General features: G+C 39.2%; 4 protein-coding genes across 5 annotated transcripts; 2 read left to right on the top strand and 2 right to left on the bottom strand.

Annotated features, from left to right (window-relative positions):
- Positions 1-810: 810 nt before the first annotated feature.
- Positions 811-2,179, bottom strand: LOC116209479 (chlorophyll a-b binding protein CP29.1, chloroplastic-like). The gene is made up of 2 exons (XM_031543125.1): positions 1,597-2,179; positions 811-1,379 (listed from the first exon to the last, which is right to left on the bottom strand). The coding sequence occupies exons 1-2, from the start codon at positions 2,095-2,097 to the stop codon at positions 1,020-1,022; spliced, it is 861 nt and encodes a 286-aa protein (XP_031398985.1). The 5' UTR covers positions 2,098-2,179; the 3' UTR covers positions 811-1,019.
- Positions 2,180-6,392: 4,213 nt separating this feature from the next.
- LOC116209193 (high mobility group B protein 1) lies at positions 6,393-9,219 on the top strand. 2 transcript variants are annotated; one of them, XM_031542773.1, is made up of 8 exons: positions 6,393-6,560; positions 7,125-7,205; positions 7,413-7,541; positions 7,645-7,702; positions 7,808-7,852; positions 8,284-8,364; positions 8,454-8,528; positions 8,860-9,219. In XM_031542773.1, exons 2-8 carry the CDS (start codon positions 7,138-7,140, stop codon positions 8,914-8,916), a joined length of 513 nt encoding a protein of 170 aa, XP_031398633.1. In that variant the 5' UTR covers positions 6,393-6,560; positions 7,125-7,137; the 3' UTR covers positions 8,917-9,219. The 2 variants fall into 2 exon arrangements, with proteins under 2 accessions (XP_031398633.1, XP_031398634.1); XM_031542774.1 differs by having other exon boundaries at positions 6,403-6,560; positions 8,869-9,219.
- A 239-nt stretch (positions 9,220-9,458) lies between these two features.
- Positions 9,459-14,679, bottom strand: LOC116209192 (LIMR family protein At5g01460). The gene is made up of 14 exons (XM_031542772.1): positions 14,095-14,679; positions 13,797-13,882; positions 13,135-13,247; positions 12,729-12,839; positions 12,406-12,504; positions 12,179-12,301; positions 11,551-11,613; positions 11,383-11,447; positions 10,880-10,989; positions 10,659-10,773; positions 10,501-10,566; positions 10,224-10,334; positions 10,052-10,118; positions 9,459-9,969 (listed from the first exon to the last, which is right to left on the bottom strand). The coding sequence occupies exons 1-14, from the start codon at positions 14,442-14,444 to the stop codon at positions 9,922-9,924; spliced, it is 1,527 nt and encodes a 508-aa protein (XP_031398632.1). The 5' UTR covers positions 14,445-14,679; the 3' UTR covers positions 9,459-9,921.
- Positions 14,680-19,668: 4,989 nt separating this feature from the next.
- On the top strand, positions 19,669-23,959 carry LOC116209189 (E3 ubiquitin-protein ligase APD2-like). Its single transcript, XM_031542769.1, has 10 exons — positions 19,669-20,170; positions 20,318-20,424; positions 20,504-20,629; positions 20,753-20,846; positions 21,032-21,106; positions 21,184-21,266; positions 22,299-22,445; positions 22,812-22,884; positions 22,973-23,312; positions 23,566-23,959. Exons 1-10 carry the CDS (start codon positions 19,885-19,887, stop codon positions 23,639-23,641), a joined length of 1,407 nt encoding a protein of 468 aa, XP_031398629.1. The 5' UTR covers positions 19,669-19,884; the 3' UTR covers positions 23,642-23,959.
- The last annotated feature ends 1,603 nt before the right edge of the window (positions 23,960-25,562 follow it).

Below are 25,562 nucleotides of genomic sequence, written 5' to 3'. Positions count from 1 at the left end.
CGGAGGAAGCCAGGCCGGTCCCATACGTGCATGGAATAGTAATACACACCTTTAAATTTTTTTTTTTTGGGCCAAACCTTCAAATGTTATTGAGTCCAACCCAAAAGAAAAGCAAAAAAACAAGAGGAATAAAGAATTGGTATCGGAATTATGTTTTTTTTTTTTTTTTGGTATTAGGAGGATATTTCGGCTCAATTATGATGGGCCACAAGACCCCTGCAGGTGGTCTATTAAGAGAGGTATACGCCTACATTGTTTCAGGATTATTCGAACTCTGATCTTCTTCAAGAGAACCACGATCTTAGACCACCAACCGAACCTCTCATTAGGCTTTTTTTCGACCCAATTATTAATGATTAATGAGATATAAAGCATCTTTAGTTTTCACAAATGATTGTGCTTGTGTAATGCAAATACATCTTTGCATTAGCAATGTATAAGCCACAAGGGCCAAAATTAGACCCGTACATGGTATTTGTGCTGACTTGACCTACTATTTCGATTTATGGAAGATCTCATCAACGATCAATCATGCTCAGACATAGTGACTTGGACACACAAACACAAGTGATGCGCTCAACCCATTAGCTTAGCCTACTCTTGGGAGGGTCGATGCCTTACTGAATGCTTTGATTCAAAGCCGCCCAAACGAGACGTGTAGAAAAGTCACTTAAAATGGCCATCAAATTGTGCTGGATCTTAACTATTTTCTATTTCTCAACTATAAGATTTGAATTCTCATAATAACGAGATCATTTAGATTTAATTTTTACATGAATTCCTAATCGCGATAAGTTTAGAATGTCATAATTTTCCGGTCTAATTCCTTCCCTTGAAGTAGTAGATAAAAATTCTTTTTTGGGACCTGTTAAGGTAACCAACATGGCAGCTTGCACAAACATGGGACATTACTCTACTTCAAGTGTTAACACTCTTACAAATGATCTTTACAAGGGCACAGCTCCGACATCCACAACCACGTTTCTACATTTAACTGTCTCCTCTCAATATCGAATAATTTAGGAGCTGAAGGTGTCGAAGATGGTAGTGTGGAGGGGGTCGCTCAGGTGGGTGGCCCAGTTGTTGAGCGGGCCCTTCCCAGTGGCGGCCGCCTGGACTGCGAACCCGAGGAATGCCACCATGGCGAGGCGGGCGTGCTTGATCTCGGCCAGCTGGAGGGTGGCCTTCTTCTCGGGGTCCGCCGCCAGCCCCAGCGGGTCAAAGAACTTGCCGCCCGGGTACAGCCTCTTCTCGGGGTCAAGCTCAGCGTTCCTTTGGAACTCGATGTACCCGATCACCAACACCTCGATCCATATCAGCGTCGTGATCGAGAACGGGAGAGGTTGCCCTAGGTACGACGATCCTTCGACGAGCTCCACCTGACATAAGCAAGATCCATATGATCTTAATTATAAGTCTATACTAGAACTTGACTGATAAGTACGACCCGATGAGCTTTACGAGTCGATGACCCGATTAATAATGTAACTATATATAATAGGATCAAATTCAATACTATCACCACCGACTGATCTAAAAGGATAATATGGAAAGAACAAAACACGAGGCGAAGGTCGATATCGAACAATAACGCACCTTGCCAGCGTCCTGCCAGGTGACACCGGTGAGCCCCTCAACGGTGAGAGCGCCGAGGGTGGCCAGCATGGCCCAGCGGCCGTGGATGAGCTCGCACTCGCGGAACCGCTGCAGCCCGAAAACCTCGGCGTAGGGCTGGAACGGGGTGGACTTCACTTCGCCGGTCTCGAACCGGGTCCCGATGAGCTGTCCCGCCTCGTTCTTGGCCAGGTTCTGGTCCAGCGAGTCAAGATCGAACTGCAGGTACTCCGCCGGCTTCCCCAGCCCAAACGGGTCGAACCCGTAGTCCCCGACGAGGCTCCCGTCGAGCCACTCCGGGGCCTTCGCTCCGGGGTACCACAGCGGCCGGTCGGATCCTCCGGTCGGCTTCCCCGGCTTCCTCGCGACCTTCTTGGCCCCGAACCCGAACCGGGCCTGCACCCGCCCAACCCCGGCCTCCGTGGCCGGAAGGCGGGTCCCGATGAATGACGAGGCGGCGGCGGCGGTTGTCATGGCGGCCATTGTTATAACTCCGGCGGGCGGCTCTTGAGATGGCAGGGGGAAGGGAGGTAGAATGAGTGATATCGGGTCGGCCCTCTTTATGGGGGATATTGTACGAAGAGGAGATTTTGATGGAGGATAATCTGAGGAGGAGGAGGAGGACCGTTGGATCTGCAGGGGAGTATCCATCTGACGGTGGAGAGGGTCTGTGGCTTATCTTTCCTTATCTGCTAGTGGGCCCGTCCATGCTACTGTCTTAGTAGAAGCTGGATGAGCTTCTGTGGCTGAGGTTGTCAATGGCGGAAAATCTCGGGGACCCTTTTCTATGTGGTCCCCACCTTCAGCTCCACGGTACTCTAATAAATTCGACCTCAAATGTGTCTTCGAAAGACTATGGAGGTAGTTTGGTGTTCAAGAAAATGAAACATATTGGCCACGTTTACTTCAGTTTTCATCATCATCCTATGTCTACAAACACATAACTGGTGCACCGATACGAGTAAGTCGTGATAGGTTCATAAAACCGTGTGGATGATTGGGCAAGGATTGCAGCGCAAGACTTATCAAAATGCCTAGAATGAGTGTACATGTATGGGGAGGAGTCTTGACCACCTTGCAATGTGGTTGGACGTCTAACTATGTTGAAATTATAAGTAGTACGGAATGAGATCTAGGACCGCACTCGAGAAAAGCAAGAAAGGAGCGGTATGTATTTCTTATCTTTTCGGTGTAATTATTTAGGATCTCATGGATACAAATCCAACTCGATTTCCTCCCAAACTGGTCTATGCATGCTACATTTGCCGTCCGTAGCACATTGGTGTGAATTTACTTCCCGTGACCTTTGGATGAGATATTCGGGGTCGGAAATCTCAAAACACAATGATACATACCACTAGCATCGACGATGAGCTTGCTTGTTAAGATTTAGGATTGCACTCTTAGACATCCCAATTCCTCATCTTTCCAAGTTGATCCAAGTAAACTAGTTTCGTAAGGGCGATTGCACTCAGCAAATGGCATCCGGGAAGTTATTTCTCATTGCCTTTCGGCGAGATTTGAAAATCGAAATCTCAATTTAGAGACAACCCTCTTGAGTCGAACATCTTATTAAATTTGTAAGCTTTAATTCTAGTATTTGGAGGAACACCCAAAGATGTATCGGAATTAACTTTTGTCGAAAGCTTATGGGCTGAGATGAGAGCAATCTCCAAATAAAATATACAGCAACAAGACGCAGATCGTTTTCTCTTCAATTCAATCCTTTCCAGCCCAATTGCCAAAGTCCAAAATGCCCTATTGGATAGGCTAAGACAACCCTATCCAGTTTTCCTTCTTTTTTTTTTAAATCAGGAAATAAAAATGTTTCATTGTATTTATTGCCCTGTCCTATCCTATGGGACAAACCGCCAATCAAATATTGGAACTGAAAAATATATATATATATATATATATATATTTATATTTATATTTATATTCTTTAAATATACAACTTGATATTTGAAATTTCACTGGACTCTAACTAATTTAGTTCAACGTAAATTTTCTTCACGCTAAAAGAATATATGTGTATATATATATATATACTCCTCTCTAATAAGTAATAACAATCCCGTAATCAACTATATAAAAAAAATTAACAATCCCGTAATCCAAATCTCTCATTTTCCAAGGAAAAGAAATGCTTATATATGTTCATCAAAAAAAGGATGCTTATATAAATTTAAGAGATAGAGATGTTGAGCCAAAGTAGGGAAGAAACGTTCCAGCAACTTTAGCACCAAATCAACCAATATATATATATATATATATATATATATAAGTCGAAGAACGCAATGGAAAGAAAATCAAGATACCATTTTATGTAAACTCCTCACTTAATCTTAAAGGATTTTTCGCATATATAGTCAATAATGAATATAATTCATGCTTCCCATTTAATACTAAGCGCATAGTGTAAGGATAAACCAAAGTCATTATGTTTTTCATATTACAAAACTTACAGGGTACATATAATTCCGAATAATTTCCAAAATATTCGCAATTCATGAATAAGCATTCAAAGTTTTCTTTTCGAAAAATACAAAATATTATATAGAAATAATCAATCAACTGTAATAAAAAATCTATAATACAGAAAAATAAAAAATAAAGTGCATAATATGGTCCATTTCAATAATTTCAAGCTCCCTATATTCTCTTGATTTTAATAACATCTTAATCTTAATGGCATTATAATAATTAATTATATATGAAAAACTGCAAATAAAAATTAAAAGTTTTCATAAGCAATATTTTTTTCATTAGCAAATAAATATTATTTTTCAAAAATTACAAAACATATTCGAGAAATTAAGTAATTCCTTGAAAATATCAAATGTTATATTTATTTAATTTTTATACGCCTCGCGTAATTCACACAGTCTCTAATTAGAAATTGTTTAAGGCTCATATATTAAGCATTTTTGAAGAAAATACGGGAAGAGGCAATGAGCCCGCATCATTACTAGTAAACCAAAGAAAAAAAAAATCAAAAGCCCATAGCTATATATTCAAGGGCCTTTTTTCCATGAACATATGTTCTGATGAGCCCAAAATTACGTACGATAATTTTCCATTATAACTGACTTTTCACTAAATTATGTGCGATAATTATTCTCATTTTTCCATCTAAATAGATCCGGGATGCTTAGCGTAAATAGTCGGAAATCAGTCAAGTCAAACATATGCGTACTCGTCTCTGGACTCTATGAGTCATACGAAGCCATATCAATTCAATTGTCATATTATTTCGGCAATTTAAAGAAAATAAAGTAAATAAACTACCAGTGGGAAAACCTAAAAATAGAAAGGTCTCTTGACCAACTACGGAAAGAATGTAACAAGAATTATAATATCACATGAAAAAAATAAAAAAATAATCATGAGTTTATTTGAGAATTGTGTATCGATACTTATTAGGTTGAGCTTTTAAGTAGATATGCGTCTAAATCCGTATAAGCCCAATGTAAATTTAATATGGTATCAGAACAAGTTACGCTTCCGCGTGTCCACGTGGACTCACATTACTCCGACACAATATCAAGAGCAGTACAAAAAGCGCCTCGTGTTAGTGTCACATCACCCGAGCATGGAAGATGAGTCTGACTCGTGATCAGTTATTAAAGGCAAGTATTTAAGGGCACGTGATAACGTGTACGCAGAAATATACTACACGGTGCACATGAGTGAGGGTATTGAGAATTATAATTCCATCTGAAAAAAAAAAGAATAATCATGAATTTATATAAAACTTAAATACCAACACTTATTAATTTAAACTTTTAAATTGATATGAGCTCAAATCTCTATAAATCTAATGAAAATTTAATGACCCGTTTGATTTTAGGGTCGATTTTTAAAATTTTAACTATAATTTTAACTCTACTTACTACACAACAAAAGTCAACAGTACAATTATTACTTTTTTTCATTTTTCTTCAATTTTTTTAACAATTTAATTCAATTTTTAATACTAAATTATCTCAACTTTTCATTATTTTTTCATATTTTTTCTCACAATTCAACAACACCGTCATTACAACTCAACTAAAATCAAAACTCAAGTGTATTCAACCCTAAAATCAAATGCACTATAACAGTCCTGACCAATGAATTGACCATTTCCAAGCAACTCCAACGACTCAGATTGACTTCGCCTAAAATCAAGAAGAAAAACCAAACCAGGAGCCATGGCTCCGATTTATTGATGTCGATTCTAATTATGCTCCAAGATGTCATTGACATGGACTCTTATCATATTCCGAGACCCATCCAGCTTTTATGATCAAAGTCGAACATTAATAATAATAATAATAACTATTTAATCCTCGTGAAAGAGTCGAGTCTTTGTGTAACTCATACAGCTCCTTGGAGAGCTGGAATTCTATATAATCCGTTCGATGCCTAAAGGAGTCGGGTTGTGGTGGAGGTACCCGCATACATCGATCCCAATCCTATTCGGACATATCAAAAAAAAAATTCTTATTCGATGAACAGTGCAACTAAATGCTGTCGAGAGGAACCGTTGGATGTCCATATAGCGCAAGGACGGACAAATGCAGAGGATGCAATTGACGACCACAAGAACAAATTCGACCGCATTAGAGAAAAAGAGCTCCGAACGTAGCGGAAAATATCTCTAACGCCGCCCCACACCATACATCTCCCTTTCCAGGATACCTGCTGTTGCCGGTAAAAAGCAGCTTTCTCATCCTTTTGAGCTGGCACCCGCTCCCTCTGCCTCTATTCCACGCTTTCAGAGACCACCGGCTGTTCCGGTCGCCTTTCCCTCTTTCGCGATCACTCTAATTGTTCGGTCGTCACTCTTCTCTCTTCCTTCCGCCTCTGCTTTGGAGATTTTATCCTCTCTCTCTCTCTCTCTCTTTCTGCGTTGGATTCTCTCGTCGTTGCAGGAATCTCTCTCACCGGGTCGTCTCCCACAGGTGAAGTTGACCTCTCATCTGTTCTTTGGTTTCGTTCTCGTAGCTACTATCTTCAGCTTGATTTGATCGCGGAGTTGTTGATGATCATGGAAGTAGGAGCAGTTTGCTGCTTATTGTTCTTACTGGGTTGATTGGTGGGATCGTTAAAGTTTGAGCTTTTCGAGGAGTTTTGCTTTATGTTGAGTTTTCTATTGGTGAACTTTAGTTCAAGGTGTGAATTGTTCTGCTTTTAGAGTGAGTTAACGGAATGATCGTCTTCGTCTTGTGTCTTGATCTCGAAAGTTTGGTCCTTTAGGCTGCTGTAAGCTCTGACTGTTTGTCTGCCGGTGGAGAGAGAGAGAGAGAGAGCTGGTGCGTTGACTTTATAATTGCTTCCTGAATCAGGTGCTTGAGAGGGTTTGTTCTTTTTTTCTTTTTTTGGTCTTTTGGGTCAAAGAGATTCCGATCAATTCTAGTTATATAGAGTTGCAAGAGTTTGCCGATAATTGGGTTTTGTTTTGAACATCTGTTGATGCTATGTTATAATCTTTGAGGTTTTCTGATGTACGTATATTCTTAAAGCAGGTAGTCAGCTGATATGAAGACTACCAAGGGAAAGGCTACAGCTAGGAGCTCCAGAGAAGTTCTGAAGCCTGTTGATGACAGGTTCGTACATCACTATCTGACATGACCTTCATTTGATAAATATCGATTATCTGATCCCCAGACAATTAGTTCAAGTGTTTCTTATCGTTGTAGATGTTATTTGTGTTTGACAAATGCCAGTATCTGATCTTAGTATATATTGATGGTGGATACAGCGGTTACAGGAATATAATAGTGATGGGTCATATCTGTCTCTATTCTTTTCAGAAAGGTTGGGAAGAGGAAGGCTGTTGCTAAGCCCGAAAGGAGTAGCAAACGTCAAACTAAGAAAGAGAGACAGGCCAAGAAGGATCCTAACAAACCGAAGAGGCCGCCTAGCGCTTTCTTTGTTTTCCTGTAAGAATCACACTCGGTTTGCTGCTCTTGCAACCTTCCAGAGTCATGCTGCTTCTTCTGTTGACAGTGTGAATTTTCTTTGTTCTGCGTGTGAATTGCACAGGGAGGAGTTCAGGAAGACTTTTAAGAAAGAGCACCCCAATGTGAAGGCTGTGTCAGCTGTAAGCTTTTAAGGAATAGTAGACACTGTCCATTTGATTGTTTTTGCTGGAATTGCAATTGCGTGTTCTGCAAACGTAGCCTATGGTTTGTCTCCTCTTTTCTAGGTTGGGAAGGCTGGAGGAGAGAGGTGGAAATCCATGTCCGAAGCGGTAAGCTCTAGAATTTTTTTTGGAAGCAACGAGAATCAGCTTAAACAAACTGATAGAATGGGGCACTCGATCATAGAAATTGCCTGTTGATTGAGAACCCATTCATTTTCATTGGTTTAGCAAGATATTGTTCTAAAGCTTTCCATAGTGCTTTAAATTTCTTCTGGCTGCTCAAAATTCTGCGCGTATGTTATCAAGCTCATGTTAACCAGAAGAAAGGCCTTGAAGCAAAGTCAAAACGAAGTTTTGTTATTCTTTAATTTTCTGAAATTTTGCAAGTGCACTACCACTGCATTTTACTCATCTCTAATGAACCTTTATTCAGCCACTGATTGTAAATGGGATCCTGCAAATGATGAGAAGATGGTGAATTCATTAAAAATAGTTTCAAATATGACCACTGACTGTTAGTTAAAACCGTGTCTGAAAAGGAAAAAGCTCCATATGAAGCTAAGGCGGGGAAGAAGAAGGCTGAGTATGAAAAGCTCATGAGGGCTTACAACCAGAAGCAGGTGAACATATTTTATTGTTCATTTTGATTCCGACAATGCTTTCATTTGGCTTCTTGACCTGCTATAGTTATATCTATTCCCATTTACAGGAGAGCATGGATGATGCTGGGGATGAGGAATCAGACAGATCCAGATCCGAAGTGAACGATGAAGATGAGGAAGAGGTAAAATCCTACTTCAGGGTTTTGGTTTATTGCTTAAATGAAAGAAAACATGCCTTACCAAGTTCCAATATTGCAGCTCAGTTCAACAATAAATTTTTGCCTTGTTAAATTCTTTGGTTACTTTGAAAGCTTCATATAACTAGTAGTTGAAGCATTTTAGAGAGCTACAAAGCTGCACCTGTATTCTGATTGCGGACCACTCTGGGCTATGATAAAATGCTGAATATAACTGAGAAATAATGAAGTTCCAAGGAAAGAGAGTTTAGTGGTAAAATCATGGCTATCTGGTAAACTCACTCCTGCATTTTATACTTCCGTCCGCATTTTAAAGGAAGCGCAGGATGAGGAGGAGGAAGAGGAAGACGACGACGACGACGAAGACGACTGAAGCAAAGTAGATAGTTATGGTTTGGACGAAGTGATCGGTTAGTTCCAGGGCTGGAACCACCTACAGAACTGGAGGCAGTACTCTGGAGTTTGCACGTCTACTTTACACACGGTTGTAGTAGTTTACTTGTGTGCTTTTTTGTAAGAAAAAAACATGGCCTTTTGTTGCTGGTGTAATATGTATTACTAATTTCGCTTCAGCGTGTATCTAATGTAATGCGTATGCGATCTTCACCGTATCTAATGTAATGTGTATGCGATCTTCACCGTACCAAGCTTCTGATATTCAGTTTGAGGTTCCATATAGATGTCTTATTTCGTCTGCTAAAGCTGGTCATTATCTCCCAATGAGATTTGCTTGTTTAGGATTGAGTGACGCATCAGAGGACCAAAAAGTCGTAATGAATTTATTGAAATCAATCGAATTGATTGTAATTCTTCGACTCGATCTGTTCGAGGTACATATATGAGGGAGGCTAAAAATAAAAAGGCTTTGGATTATTGTAACAACAAATATCACAAGCCAGTGTCCCAAGGAAATACTGCAGATGTAAATGTGAAATGATCATATTTTGAATTCGAACAACACTCAGTGAACTAATCGTATGTAAGATCATCTCCAAGTCAAACGTTTCATGTCACAATCCTGTTCTCACAAAGAGCACAATACTGAACAACAAACAAATAATTAACAAGATCTTCGAGGATAGCGATAATACATAAAGGATGTACACTGAGAGCGGTTTTGGTTGTTCTCTCTTCATCAAAGCAACAAAGCCATGTTATAATAGAAGATACATAACCTGCACTCCAACTTTTCTCGTCCTGAGTAATTGTAGTTTGGCCCCTTGATCTTGTCAACAGAACGGAACCCAGCACCCTCTTCAAGACAAAACTATGGGCCAACTCACTACCTGAACATGAAGAGTCACTCCAGAAAGAGAGGATGATACAGAGGAAGCTCCGATAGCTCTACTAAGCTGATCTCCAAAAAGAATCACGTTTCTCAATTCGAAAGCTGGAACTTGCCGCTGGGTTTTCTCCTCCTCCATCCCTAAGAAAATTCCATATAGAGCACACGGCATAAGTGCCAGTCAAAGAGCAAGCAGGCGTGGGTAAAAGTGAAGAATACTTACAAAGGCCGCATAATACACAAAAGTCAATCCAGCCAAAGCAATAAATCCGATCTGAAACACGTTGTACCTGCAATTGAATAACAAATGAACAAAAAGACAAATGAGTATTATATATCTATTCAGCAGTGTAATATACATGTAGGCTAGAATAACATCGATAAGACAAACATACTTGTACAGGTATTTAATGCCACGAAGGGACTGTAGCGTGTGGCCGAATATTTCCTGCGCAGCAGTTGCCTGAGCATAGTATGCAAATGCTGTGGAGCAAAATTGAATTACACTGCAAGACCACAAACCAGAAGCACAGTCAACCTATGTTAGTTTTATATTATTCTGGGAATAGAAACCAATCAAGGGCTCCTTTACGCTATGTAGAGCAAGCAGTGCAAGTGAGAATATAAAAACACTCATAACCAGAAAATTCTTCAAAAATGGCGATCACCAACCTGATAGAGCAAAGAAGAATCAGTCCCACATTGAAAAGGAAAGAGTTCATAAGTGTCGCCCCCCATCTGTAACAAGTTCATGCAATTGATTAGCAATTATTCAGGTGTCTCAGGCAGCTACACGTGTACAAAGATTATATATACGTGAGATATATTACTTCATCGGATGAATAGTAATGAAAACTAGTCTTAAGCCAAGCATCATTGCTCCAGCAATCACAGCAAGCAGAAGGTAGAAGCAGAAAAAAGCAAAGGCCACCGTCCCGAGAAGACCTGTAAAGTAGCATACAGATCATGACAATAAGACATCCTTCAAATGAAGGGGAAAAAGAAAAGAAAAGAGACAGTGAGAGAGACTCAAGAGGATGTCTCCACATACCCCATATGTCATCTAACTTGATGAAAACCTCATTCAGGAAAGGCGAAAGAGGAGGATTGATTAAAAGATATATGACGATATGAGCAACCCAAGCTATAGAAACAATCAACCTGGGTACCAAAAAAAATGGAACAAGTTGAAGCCACAATTTTGTTCTCAAACAAATAAATGAGTATATTCAACCAATAACAGGGAAAGCATATATTACAGCATGGACGTGATTTATGTGCAACAAATCAACGCACCCCATGATTCCTCCCCCTCTCCCCTCTTTCCGTTTCTAGTGAAAGTGTTCTTATTAATACTGCTACTCATTTGGACATTCTATCATGATAATCAGCTGAACCTATTCATAATGACACATAATGTACAGTTGACTAACACCTGAGGTGTCAATAATTCACTCAGTTCGATAACCTTTTCAATTCAACATCACCTCATGGAACCGTCCATACATTGCAATGAGCAGAGAATATAGCATTTAATATGACAGGAAGATTTACCCTAAAATTCCCAGTATCAATTTGGCTAGATACCCAAGGACCGTTAATGCCCAATTAGTTTCAGCCTGAAAAGCAAGGGAAATAGTTTAAAGAGAGAATTACAGGAAAGACGGGGCAATAAATAAAAAGTGCAACTGAGAATCCCTTAAAGAGATTAGGGTCTCTCACCTTTTCCCCTTGAGGATACATTTCTTCCAAAAGTTTAACGTCTTCTTCCAGCTGGAGCAACTCCTGCACTCTCATAGAACTAGAATGAGTCCCACAACCAAATTAAAAGAAGAAAAGGTAAAAAACAGAAGAAAATGGAAACGAGAGAGATAAAAACTGAGCCGACATACACTAATCCAGGGTATTGATTCTTTTTGAAAGATATTGAACACATACACGGACTCCCAGATAATACAACTTTAGTGATATATAAAAGGTTGAATTCCAGCTAAAGCAATCTTCCTCCTTCTCTCTAGCAACCAAAGGAATGATCCCGCAAGATAAAAACAGTGACACAAACACCAATTTGAAACTTTTATAGAACTACATTGGCAGAGCAGAAAGGCACATTACTTGCAAAAGCTGTAGCGCAGTAGAGATTGTAGGTGTCAATAGCATGGGAGCATCTCATTGACATATAAAATCTCAGAGATCTTCGTATATTTAACCACTGAACAACTAAAATGACACCAGCTCAAGATGCTTGACAAAATAGATTGATTATGGCCAAATTCCACGCATGTTTATGAAATTCCAACTAGTCTCTATCCAAAATACCATGAAACTACATTTTGGGGTTATATAGTACCTTTTCCACTGCCTTGACATTTTTCCGCCATTTTCTACCCTTTGCACCACTTTTTTCTTCTTGACGCAGTGAATCAGCTGTTTTCTTCAGTTCTCTCGCCTTCTTACCGAGTTCAGTAGCTTCCTACAAGATATCACCATGTGAAAAGAAACCAATAAGATCCCACATTTCTGAGTAACTCTACATCATATAAGTAATTTGGCGGTAGGTACATAATGAAAAGCCACCTTTATATATTGTGATCGTGTAATAACAGCCCTGGGACGTCGAATGAACGAAAAGATAAGCCCCAGTGGCAGACAAGCAATGCCGACACCACCAAATATCTGAAAAAGATATAAGAGTCAGCTAATTACAAAGTCTTGGAAAGTAAAATATAAAAAATGCAGATAACATATTATCAACTTTCGATTTCTCATTTAACAAAATAGACTAGAATATTCAAAAATTTCTGATAAGTCAAATGATTATAAGAATCCACTAGTAGCATCACAAACCGCCCTTTTGCAATAATAAGTGATCAGAGTAGGCAACAGAGAGAAGAACCTACAGTGAAAAGTACAGATCCAACAATTGTGGCAAGAGCAACAACATATTCTGGGAAAGTTGTCTGCATTGTCCAAGTTTTCTCTGATGAAGCTGGTGCAAGATATGCAGAGCACTGCAAAGAATTTGACCAGAAAGGGCAACAGATAGAGCATGAGGAATAGTCCACACTGAATGGATGTAATATAGCTGCAATCTAGAATCCCAATCATCTAAAAGTCCGCTGTTAAAACATGCAAGGTCTGCAGTAAACTCGGGCATGACATATATACACTGTAAGAAGTTCCCTAAATAAATCCTAACCATAAGGGGGCACTCTGTCCAAGGGCATATTATTTTGATGAGTGAGGCTGTAGGGATTTCTCTACGACAAAGAAACACTGCAGAAACTTTCTCAGACAGAACTTAACCTGGTTTGAATTTCCAAGGCATTGTTGACTATGAGAGAAGTCCCAGCTACTAGGAAATGAAGCTGTCCCTGAAGAAAGGTGCCTAACAGTAAAGTCCACCTTTCCAATGAGACCTACGTACAATCAAATGGCAATAAACAAGTTAAATGACGAGCTGCATATATTAGAGCACACCGTTCAGTCCAAACAAATTAAATTTCTAGGACCGAGAATCCTCGACATCCCATTCCAGCTGAACTTTTGGCAAGAAAACATCCAACGTTTCTTTCTTTTACCTTTTTTATTTAGTTTTTGGGCGCTATGCCAATATCCAACTTATACGAGGATATAAGGCACATAGAATGGTGAAGATGACGTATCTGTAAGGGACAGCTCCTTCCCTTTATTTAAACATTATTAAAACAGAAATTACCACATTGTTTGGACCAGAAATGAATTTGCGCAAGAACCGGTGAACAATTCAGCTGCTAGTGTTTATCCCATGTGCCTATCGCTGCTAGCTATGTTTATGCTTGACCAGATTTCACAACTCTGGAAACTAAGAAAAAAAAGTCTCCAGTCTTATATTCTTCCTGGAATGACCATTGACCACTTGGCCATTGACATGAAGAATACGGAATTAAATTTTTAAAAACAAAATTCGAGCTAGAACGAGAACTAACCATATAGGATCCCGAGCACAAGACCACACACAATGGCTGTGACAACAACCCACAACAACGCACTCTTTATCCTCTTCCCAACGCTCCTGCAACCAAAATTTTCGATGGCCACGGTCATCAATAGCGAGAACTGAAATTTGCTGATGACAAGTCCTTATAGCATTAGTCGCTCCGATGACAGTCAACTTAGCAATACGGCAGGATTCAATAGCATTCCATCTATACTGACAATACATCCATCCATCCATCCATACGCTCTAAATGAGCTGATTCAAAAACCCCAGGAGAATGTACGTACTTGTCCAGGTCACCTTCGTAGTAGAACATGGCGAACGGGATAACGAAGAAGACGAGGATGGCATCGACGATGTATATAGCGAGCCAGAGGTCCTTCATCGGCAGAGTGAGGTTGCAGGCGCCATTGTAGATGGCGTGCCGACAGGCCTGCCGGTTTGCGACGTCTGCCGGCAGCATGAGAATGGAGATCGCGGCCACGGAGAGGCCGAGGACGACGACGAACTTGGGGAAGTAGGCCTGGTTGGCATCGTCGGGGTGCTGGTAGTTGACGAGGAGGTAGACATTGAAGATGAAGACGAGGACGCACACCACTATCGCGACGATCACCAGAGCGAGGTTGAAATCGCCCATTTAGCCGGAATAACCACCACCAACCCCTCCCTCTGTCTCGATTGAAATCAAACCAATTGCTGATTGATTGGACCTCGATGGGCCGAGCAGCTAGGGTTTGGGTACCTGAAGGTCACAGATCTGGAGCTTTCATGGAGGAAAGAAAGGAATTGCAGAGGGTTTCCGAATCGGAGAGGGAGAAGAAGGGAAAGCAGGAAAGAGAGGACAGGGCTCCGGTAGTGGTGGTTTGATAGGAATGGGAAAGATGAGCTTGTTTGACGCGTCGGGTTAAATTACTGTAATGCCCTGGCCAAATGCACATGGGTCATCGTTCTAAACCGGATCAGTGGGAGACTCGAGAGATTGAACCGGAACTGGAAACCTGTCCGGCCGGAGACTGTCCTCGAGCTGGAACTGGGAAATGAAACGATGGAGACCGGCAGACCGGTCGAGATAGATATTCTATTTGCAAAATTATGAAGATTTATATATAACCATCATTGATGAGAAATACTAATTTATCTCTATTGGTCAGATTTAAACGGAAAAGACTATCCTTTTATTTTCTTCCTTTATTTACATTATTTTCAATTTAGTCTTCTTTTATTTGAAGCAAGATTCATTTTATTTTTCTTCGTCGTCTTTACTTGTAGTTATAATAAGTGAAATCAGTTTCACTTGTTAACAAAAACGCAATAATTCCTAAGGACAAGATCATCTATCCAGTGACACAAATGGGAATTGATAAGTTTAACTTTCAATAATTCTAGAACCTTTTATTTTTCCGTTTTTTGTAAATTTTCATAATTAAACCTTTATATTGTTTATATATATACCAAACTATACCAATCACTTTTGTATGCATGCACTATGCGCGAGATTTATTAGATTGATAACTCTACTTGTAACCAAAATACTTTCAAGATTGATAGCTTCTGGGATATTTTGTATTCCTTTTCTTACTCATTCTCAATTAAATTCTGAAAATTTTCTACAAATAAAAAATAATATAATATGTAAAATTTATGATAAAATAATAATGATATTTTTAGGGGAAAAAAGAGTATGCACTTACACGTGTAGTTAATTGGGAGAAAGAGGGAGAAAAATAGAGAAATTAGGGAAGTAGAGAAAAGAAATGGAGAAGTGGATGGTTAATGCCGCGAATTTACACAATCATGTCCTCAATTTAGTGACTCTGGTATATTAAATTATGTATAATATGGGTATTTTAGGCATGTGAAAATGAGACGACAGCAGAAAACGGAATCATTCTGGTCTGACAGCAGTTAAACCGGTTAAACAGGATGACCAGCTGCCGTGACTGGTCTACTTCTTAACCGGTCTGGTGGAAACTCTTGCGGCTGGATTAATGGCGTTGAAAGCGGGGTAAAGTTTGGGGGTATAAAGGTAATTCGAGTCCGGCCCGGGCAATCATCGGAACAGCCTGTCCGACACAGCGAAGGGCACTGCCTTTTCATTTTGTTCGAACGCATCGGAAAGGAAGACGCTATATTACAAGCGGTGCCATATACAAAGCCCCTTTTCAAATAATTATATATTAATCTGTCTATCTATCATGAGATATGTCATTTTCAAATTATTTGAAGCCGCATATTAGTTGAGGAATTTTTCAATTTGCTCGTACCTTGGCAATTGAATTGATGAATACATATAATAGGGGCAAATTTCGGTACGACAACCTTAAAACTTACTGAAAATACGTACACGATATTTATACAAAGCATCAATCTAATCCATTTCGTTCGAGTGAGGAAGATAGAAAGGAAAGGCCGGCTACCACAGAGGACTTACTTGGCCTTCCCAAGGCTTAGAGCTCGAGCTATATCAAGGTCGATCCAACTGGTAAGGTATTGTTGGGGGAAAATTTCATGATCGCTCGCATATATATCCGAATCAACCTCTGCCAATGTTATATCAACCTTTACCGGGAAAATTCCAGCGCGATGAGAATGATTATGAATTGAAATTTTAATTGGACCAATGAATATTTTTATTTGACGGACTTAACATCTTTTGCATCGAGCCTAATCTCTTTAGGTCCTTTTCATCGAGCTTCTAATTCTTCCTCGGTTGGTAAATGCTGTCGAGCTCTCGATTGCAACCAAAAGGTTTGTTGTCACCGACATATCTCCAATCTCAAACATCTCCCAATTCGGACAGAAACACAACAAATTATGATGTTACAATGCTGTTTTTCATACCTATAACTTATTGGAATTACGCTCTTCAATATCAACTACAAAAATTTTGGATAGTTTTAACTTTATCAAATCGATCTATCCACGTTTCATTATCATACAACTTATTTTAAAGGTTCTTACATTCTCACAATGCATAAACGCGGGCATTGTATCCAGGATCACCAATTTGCATACTCGGAGCATTGACCTAGATAATTTTTATATAATTAACTCGACGCATTGATCAAGAGAAATAGTTAAATAAGATAGAAAAATGAATTAACGATTAAATTCTCACGTCTCTATTTATTATTTTCTAGCCTCGTGTAACTCCCGATCGCAACCCAATAAGAATACAGAAATTTATCGATATTTATCCGGACATTCTCTCTTATCAATACAACAGAATGTACATGGTCTCGTTCGCGATCACCTCTTGAGATTCTTGCGAAGCTTGTACCATCCTTTCTTGCAGGCAACGACGACCTTCATGCCATGTTTGACCATCTTCCTCTTTAGCACCTTGGCTTTTGCCTTCGCCTTCTCCATCTCGAACTCCCCCATTCTTGATATTGACCAACTTTCGTGGGGAAAAAGAACCAGAAAGTTCGTTCTTTTTGTACGGGCAAATATATAATTCGAGGAAGTCTATGAAGGGAAAATAGCTAAAGATATATATAAGTCCTCTCATTTTTTGTCTGTTCAATGGTTAATTTTGTTCTCAGTACAGCCTGTGATGACCATCCCAATGAAGTCTGAGCCAATTAACAAATTCAGTTAATTAATGGACAAAAAAATGGTAAAAAAAAACATTTTCTGTCATCCGGAAAAAAAAATGCACCTTCTAATGCACCGTGAAAGTACATTCTCTAAAAATTGATTCCTTATGAACGAAAAAAATATTTTCTCCAAAAGTTATGTTTCTAAAAGTGAAATAAACTAAAACATTCATAAGGGTTTCGTTTGTACCTTTTTTTTACTCTTTTTTTTTATCATGTACTATAATATTCGAAAGTCCAATAGATTTCGACTAATTCAGTTCGAGTTAAGTTGATAGATTAAGGGTAAAGCTCTCACGGTGTTAATTTTTTTTATCCATACAACTCGAACTCGATATGTTGTTTTATAGGTACGAGCTTCGAATCACTTGAACCAATTTACATGTTAGCCTTTTGGACAATGTAAATAATGGGAGCAACAAATGTTTACAGGCGCATCTATGATTTATTGCTAATGAAATATGGTAGGTCTTCAATCCAAGACAAGGGAAGATACTCGTAAAATCAAATGCAGAGCCAAATAAATTTCGATTCGTCTTGGATAGATGGAGATTCAAGTTGGCAAAGAAAATTAAAAAGCGTGATCACAACTTCACAAGTACATATTTTAAAAGTGAAACAGCTTCATTTTTGTCTTTTTTAAGAAACAATTTGGTAAAACAAAATTGCGATCCGCTTTGAACATTAATTAATTAATCGGAGCCTAGGGATGGAGCCATGATTTTCTTCTAGGAGTGATAAAAATAATAACTTGACATATATAATCTATAAATACTTCTTTTTAATGGGGACAAAATAATATATTCACATTATTATTGTAGGGCAAAACCTTAAAAAGTAATATATTTTGAAGTAGATAATGAAGAAGCTCAAAATCGAAGCCTAGAATGCATGTGGCTTTGTCCCTGTTACTGAACATCTAAATATCAGCTGGTGTAAAAAAATTGATAAATATGAAAAAACCATTTAGACAAAGGGAAAAAAAAAACGAAAATCACAAATCTTGGTGAAACTAATCCAACAAAAAAACAACTGACTTAATATAGAGTTACCACTAACTTGAAATAATGCAAAATCGAAAATATACATAATAATACCGAATATTATCAATTATAAATTAATATTGTTCACAGCTTCAATATGGTCAACTTGTAATATGACTTTTCTCACAATAGTACCAATTTTTTTTCATTACTCTAACATATTTTTTTAAGAATTGATTTCCAGAAGCTACTAATATTTTTTCTAGTCGAATTTATAACGCTCCGTTCAGTTTTACAATCACGTTTTTAAAATTTTAACTATAACTTTAACTTTACTCATTACACGACAAAAATTAACAATATAATTATTACTTTTTCATTTTTCTTCAATTTTTTAACTATTCAATTTAATTTTTAATATTAAATTCTCTTAACTACCATTTACTTTTTTTCACAATTCAACAACATAATCATTACATTTTTTCAACTATTCATTACTTTTTCACATTTTTTCTCATAATTCAACAACACAATCATTATAATCCAATTAAAATTAAAACTCAACTCTACTTAACTCTAAAACCAAACACTTCATTTAAATATCTTTATTCTTCTCCCAGCACTGTTCTGTCCTTTTTTTTCCTTCATTTTTTTAGGAAAATAGAAACTAAAGGCGTGGATATATATATATATATATAAAGTGTGGAGATATTTTTTATACCCTCGACATTTTATTCAATGTAATATTTTTCTCTTAACAAGGAAAAAATAAGAAATGTTTTTCTTTGTTAAGGGCAGACTTATTGCAGGAACAAGACCAGAGTCAACTACTGCTATGAAACAACTACCCAGCATGAACATGTTGATGTTAGTTAAAATTCGATCCGTTGTCGAGATCAGTTAACAACCATATTATTATTTAATAACAATGAACGATCGAGAGGCAATTTTTATCCAACATGATCGATCAACCTGGTCCCTTTCCAATCCATGCAACTAACTAATTAGCAAATCATTACGTCTTCAATTAATTAATTAGCGAGGCACAATTAACAAATGCAACATCATCCAATTTACCCCAAAAGGTAAAAATGGAAGGTCAAACTCAGCCTTTCTTTCCAGAATCAAAAAAAGGTCAAAATACAACCAATAGTGTAACGCCACGTCAGCATCTGTCGCCAGTGGAGCAATAGCAGAGTAACCGCCCCTCTCTCCCCCTCTCCCCTTCCCTCGCGCTTTCCTAACTACCAGTCTCCGCGGCGAGGGAGACGACCGATCGGTGGGAGTCTCCGCCTCCGCCCCCCAACATTCCCCTCTTCTCATCCTCACTAGGGCCTTCCGATGGACAGACCTCTCGACAAGGTTCCCTTCCCTCTTCGTCTTGCTCTTCCCCCACTCTCGATTTCAGGCATAAGGCTCTCGCACCGGGCGGAGCTCGGCCAGCATCCGATCCCTCAAGCTCAACCTCCGATTGTTGCCTCTCTGGTCTGTCAGAATGGCGGAGCGGGGCGAGAGCTCGGCCTCGTCCTCCAGGGAGGAGCCGTCCCCCGCCAGTGCCGCCTCCTCGTCGCCTTCCAGCTCCGTGCAAGTCCACGAGGAGGAGGGTGACGAGCGGGGCGGAATCGAGCCGCAAGGTGGAGATTTCCGGCAACACGAGCTGGAGCAGCAGCAGATTGGGATCAATTACCGCAGGAACTTCACAGTAGTCGATGATGCCGCGGCGGCTATTCGGGACGACACTTGGTCGTGCATCATTGTAGTCCTCACCTTCTGGTTTTTTGGTCAGTGACCTCTCCTGACTTACTTAATCTTCTAGTTCGAGATTGTCTACGGTAATCATTTGCGGCATTGACAATCAGACATTTGATCAGGGATGGTTATGTTGGTGGTATTTGTTATACACTTCTGATCATAATCTGAAATTGCAGTATCTATGACCCTGATATTGGGGGTTTATGGTTCGGTGAGCCTAAGGCTCGGTCCAAATAGTTCGATTCTTCTACGGCCCACTCCCATATTTGTACAGTCTTTGAAGGTAGTCCCCCATTTGTTTGTGCTTGTTATTTACGAAGGTTTTTGAGGTTGGATTTTGACAAGGATAAGGTTTTTATTAGGTCGAGGAGTTAGATGATACTAAGCCCGGGCCGCAGCTGTACGGGTTCTACAAATCTCCAGCTCTTGACGTTCTATCTAATTGGTCCGAGGCTTACAATGCTTCTGTTCCAGCTGATTCTCACAAGGCAAGGCTCGAGTCCTTTGATTCTTTACCGATAATATATACTCAAAGCCTGTGCCTTGTTGTGTTCTTGAACCTTTTATTAGCTTGCTTTATGAAGGGGACTTGTGCTTATTCCTTTTTACAGGAGTGGGTATTTTACCTGAATGAGGGGTCCCAAATAAATATCTCGTACAGTGTGACCACCCCGGGCTCCTCTCTATTCCTTGTGATTGCCGAAGGTAACCTAATGCTCTTGAAAGATGATAATTGAGGAACGATGCTTTTGAACTAATTTTTCCAGCATTGGACTGTGCAGTGTACTTGCACATACACAAAGACATTATCATTTCTTTGCTGTTTTGACAAACATATGGCTGCAAATATGGGATGTTTTCCTTAATATTCTGAATTTTGCATGCTGCAGGGAACGAAGGCCTTGCTCAATGGCTTGAAGATCCAACATATCCCAACACAACTCTGTCATGGAATGTAATTCATGGTGAGGTGACAGTGGAGATATAATTTTTTTTTTCCCTATCATATGCTAGATACATATTTACCATTAATTTTCCTCAGGAGCTGGCTCAGTTCATCAACAGATATACACATCTGCTAACTACTATATAGCAGTTGGGAACTTAAACACCGAGACTATTGAGGTAATTTTGCTAGAGTACCTTCGTTTTCTGGTATATTTGATTTGTTTGAAATGGCTACATTAAGTGGTGGTGAGAGTAGTCACTACTTCACTTAGTACCAACTTCAAAAACAAAAATACTTCTTTGGGCACTTGCTTCATGGTGTCATTTGTTTCTACTCTAGTATATTCTGTGGAATCATCATTGGACTTCAATAAGAACTCTATGAATTCCACTAACTTCTCGTCGAAGATATATTTTAACTCTGGTATGCTATCAACGTGCTTGCACTAGAGCAAATTCAATTTGAAACCTGAAATTCTGTTTATGCAACCACAACCAGAAGTTGGTAAAGGTGATAGAACTTCAACATTACTGCCTGTTAATACCTGCTCGAGGCTACAACGAAAAAAGTTTGAGAGAAATAGAGTCAGAGGCCTACATAGTTGGGGAACATGATAGTTACATTAGCTGGAGGCTTCTAAACTTTGGTGACAAATATGCAGGAAGCTACCTGTTCATTTAGATAGCGTTTTTAGGTTTTCTTTTAGTATAAATGCTCATTGGGTCTTATAACTCCATTTATTTGTTGTCAGAAACATTTCTGTTCATGTTTGATGTTACTGCATTGCTGGTTTTGAGACAAAATACTTTCTTGGTTCTGGGAAGGAACTCCTGGAAATCTGACTAAAACTGAATGAACTTTGAAAGAAAACATTAAATTTCTGAATTTGTGATACAAATTTTATAGCAGAGAAGCGTTGTATGGGGATCATTTTGTCATTCCTGGTCTGATATGCCATTGAATGGAGAATACTACTGGCAGGGCAAGGCTCTTTTGCACGCTTTCGAAGCAAGGGTGATTTAGAGAGGGTTTGAATATAAAGGAATTGTCAACCGAGATTCAGTTCATTTTATTTTTATGATTTTACTACAACATTTGAGCTATTTTTAGAGCTTTGTTTGTGAAAGCTAGGAACTTCCTTATTAGTAAATAGAAGTTTATTCAAGTTAGTAATGCAGTTCAAGTTGATTATTATTTATTTTCAACAGGTGGAATTGGACCTTCAGTTGGAGGCTTACCTCTATAATACCACCCAAGCATACTACAAGTGTACATTTTCCCGAGGGCAATGTAATTTGAATATTCTATTTCCTACGGGAAATGCGGCTATAATAACCACACCTGGTCCTGGACAGGTAAGAACCTGTATTACTCTTTACTTGTATGGATCTTTTAGCACCTTAATTTTTACCCTTTCCTTGATAAAATCCTCCAAACTTGACCATTAAGTTTAAGGTAACGTTCAGTTTACCTATTTCAGTAGATAAGACTATATGTCCACAGATCAGTGTTTTTTACCTCAGATCCTGTGCATGATGTCCCCATAGCTAGCCAATTGTATGGGAGAGAGAAACCACATGATCTATAAAATGTGCATTCCTAGTTACATCATTGCCAGACATTCATGAATTATGCTGACTACCTTGCTGGACTTTGTCCTTCTGTTTTATGCATGTGGCTTATTTATTTATTTATTTTTACTGCTTCAATGCTGTTATCAGGGTACACCCGGTGATGAGTGGTATGTCAAACTTTCTTATGGACCTAGATGGGTTACGTACATTCTTGGGATAGGTATGCTTACATTTCAATGTTAATCTTTCCTATCAATCTTTTTCATGCTGCAGTGTTTACATCATCTTGATTTGAGCCGCATATGTAGGTGGACTGACTGTTCTAATGCTAGCGGCCTTCAACTTCTTAAACAAGTTTCGGATTGCCCATGAGAACAGAGGTGGGGCCCAGTATGGACAGATGGACTCTACAAGGGCACCTCTTCTTTCTTACAAGGACGATGATATCTCGAGTTGGGGCTCATCCTTCGATTCTGCCTCACAAGATGAGGCGGATCTTGAGGAGTTTTTATCTCAAGAGGGGAAATTGAAAGAAGGTGAAAATGGCAATAATACCCGCCGTCTATGTGCAATCTGCTTTGATGCTCCCAGGGATTGCTTCTTTCTTCCATGTGGGCACTGTGTGGCATGCTTTGAATGCGGAACAAGGTACTGAACTCATCTTTCTGGGATGTCAGTTTGAAAGCTCATTTGCTTTGCTTGAGTCATTAAACGAATCAAATTCTTTACGTGATGTCGGTGTTCCTAATTAGCCTAATGCTCTTCTCCAGACTCAGATTATCTAATTCACCTTGTGAAAATTTGTATCTTACTAACACAAATTGAAAACAGAAAGAGTATTAAAGGCCTGTTCGGGACAATATACAGAATCATAGCACCTGAACCTGGTAAATATATGCAGGATTGTGGAGGCAGGAGGTACCTGCCCAGTCTGCCAGAGGAACATGAAGAAGGTGAGGAAGATCTTTACGGTCTAGTTATCATCGTGAAGTTTCTATACCAGACGAGGCGGCAGAAAAGGTTCGAATAACTTGATGGGGCAGATCCATGTACCGCCAACTCGACTAAATTCTCTTTTTCTGGCGAGATCTGATTGCATTTCTAAGTATTCTTTTACGGTAACTATCATTGATGGAAGTGGATCATTTGATCAATCGATCGATCGCGGGCGTGCCCCTGTTTTTCTTCCAGTGGCTTTGTAATATTTTTTCGGTACAGAAATGTGTGAGATAGAGTGAGTTGTAGGGTCAGCAACACAACAACGAGAAAAAATGAATCGTACATTTTGTGTCTTATTTCGTCTCACTGAAAACTATGAAGGATGGTGACGTGAGCCGTATCCATGCATAAGGGCTGTCCGTGGGAGTCCGAACCCGTCGCTGTACGACAGTCTTCAACCGCGACCGAGCGAAACAGCTGTTTCCTTTGGATGTGATCATACATGGTGATGCTTACATCTTGGTTGGTTGGTTTCTATAGGCAGTCCACTGATTAAGGGATATGAGAGGACAAAGATTTTCTTCCTAGGAATTAGAAAATGATGTTGTCGTTGGTAGGGCCCGCACAAGAGGAGGGATGTGAAAGAGAAGCGAAGAACAAAAGTCGAATCGGGCTTCTCTACTGGTGCACTAGTTTCATTTAAAATTTAATATTATATGATCTCCTTGAGGAGAAAGGAAAGATTTTGACCCTTTTTTATAGTAAAAATATTGAAATTTGGCAATCGAGACAAGCATTGATTCGAACATCGATCAGGACGATTCATAAAAAAAGAAGAAAGAGTCGAGAAAATAATCTCAGTTAACAAATAGAATCTGACTTCTCAAAATTCACATCCCCTAGCCCAATCTTGTTGTCCAAGGACAAGAAAGATGCAGGAAACAGATACAAGATTTATGTTACTAAAATTAAAGAGTAAAACATCCGTCAGAAGTGGAGGAAGAAAGATTTTGCTTGGTAAAAAATGGAAAGCGATGTTTTCCTTTTTTTTTTTTTTTTTTTTCTTTTGGCGGAATACTGGTGTAGCCCAAATGCATTAATAAGAAATTTAGAAAATACGGAGACGAGGCATAGTGTCCCTTACAATCAAAATCAAATGATCAAGTCCAATAAGACAACTAAAGAGACTATGAATTCCGAGAGGAAGTGTAAGAGCATGATTCGCTAGTCAATCGGCACGCATGTTGCTTTCACGATAGGTATTCTCAATCACTACTGACCAATTACGGTTAAGCGAGAAACGAATATCACTCACAATAGTTGTATTACAGCCCACCTGCTCACCCTGTGAGCATAGAAGACGTATAACTAACTCAGAGTCAGTCTCAAGCACCAAACAAAAACATATGGGGACAATGGACATCCTTGTCGAATACCCCTTTCCATCATAAATGCCTCCGTCGCATGACCATTCCACATGACTTGGAGAGATGGAGTAGTGATGCAGTCCATTATAACTTGGTGGAGGTTATTCGAAATACCGACTACCCGCAACGTGTCATCAATGAAGTCCCAAGAGAGACTATCATAAGCCTTCTCAAGATCGACCTTTACTGCCATAAAACCCTTCTTCCTTCGTAGAGATCGCATAATGCGCATTAGCTCTTGCGCCACGATTGTATTATCTTGAATTTGCCCGCCTAGCACAAAACTTGCTTGGTTTGGGGCAATCCATTTTGGCACTAGCAGTTTTAGTCGATTTGCAATCAACTTAGTGACAATCTTGTATGATACATTACAAAAGCTGATTGGGCAAAAATTGCGGATTGTCTCTAGTTGCGCAACCTTCAGAATAAGTACGATAAGAGTGTTGTTAATGCACTCGGTGATTTCCTTCCCTCGAATATTTCACGAATAAGTATCATCACCCGTCTTTCCACTAGCTTCCAATTAAATTAA

Source organism: Punica granatum, chromosome 5 (assembly GCF_007655135.1).
Source record: "Punica granatum isolate Tunisia-2019 chromosome 5, ASM765513v2, whole genome shotgun sequence".
Lineage (NCBI taxonomy): Eukaryota > Viridiplantae > Streptophyta > Magnoliopsida > Myrtales > Lythraceae > Punica > Punica granatum.
Note: the sequence above shows the minus strand (reverse complement) of the source record. Positions and strands in the feature narration are given on the sequence as shown.

What these genes read in the sequence shown, in the direction of transcription:
- LOC116209193 (XM_031542773.1), top strand. Translation starts at nt 7,138, where the DNA reads ATGAAGACTACCAAGGGAAAGGCTACAGCTAGGAGCTCCAGAGAAGTT. An exon ending in AGCGCTTTCTTTGTTTTCCT is followed by an intron (nt 7,542 to 7,644) that starts GTAAGAATCACA and finishes TGAATTGCACAG; the next exon opens with GGAGGAGTTCAGGAAGACTT. An exon ending in ACGATGAAGATGAGGAAGAG is followed by an intron (nt 8,529 to 8,859) that starts GTAAAATCCTAC and finishes CGCATTTTAAAG; the next exon opens with GAAGCGCAGGATGAGGAGGA.
- LOC116209192 (XM_031542772.1), bottom strand. Translation starts at nt 14,444, where the DNA reads ATGGGCGATTTCAACCTCGCTCTGGTGATCGTCGCGATAGTGGTGTGC. An exon ending in TACGAAGGTGACCTGGACAA is followed by an intron (nt 13,883 to 14,094) that starts GTACGTACATTC and finishes TTTTGGTTGCAG; the next exon opens with GAGCGTTGGGAAGAGGATAA. An exon ending in ATTCTTCTTTGCTCTATCAG is followed by an intron (nt 10,335 to 10,500) that starts GTTGGTGATCGC and finishes GTGGTCTTGCAG; the next exon opens with TGTAATTCAATTTTGCTCCA.
- LOC116209479 (XM_031543125.1), bottom strand. Translation starts at nt 2,097, where the DNA reads ATGGCCGCCATGACAACCGCCGCCGCCGCCTCGTCATTCATCGGGACC. An exon ending in CCTGGCAGGACGCTGGCAAG is followed by an intron (nt 1,380 to 1,596) that starts GTGCGTTATTGT and finishes TGCTTATGTCAG; the next exon opens with GTGGAGCTCGTCGAAGGATC.
- LOC116209189 (XM_031542769.1), top strand. Translation starts at nt 19,885, where the DNA reads ATGGCGGAGCGGGGCGAGAGCTCGGCCTCGTCCTCCAGGGAGGAGCCG. An exon ending in GTCATGGAATGTAATTCATG is followed by an intron (nt 21,107 to 21,183) that starts GTGAGGTGACAG and finishes AATTTTCCTCAG; the next exon opens with GAGCTGGCTCAGTTCATCAA. An exon ending in TACGTACATTCTTGGGATAG is followed by an intron (nt 22,885 to 22,972) that starts GTATGCTTACAT and finishes CCGCATATGTAG; the next exon opens with GTGGACTGACTGTTCTAATG.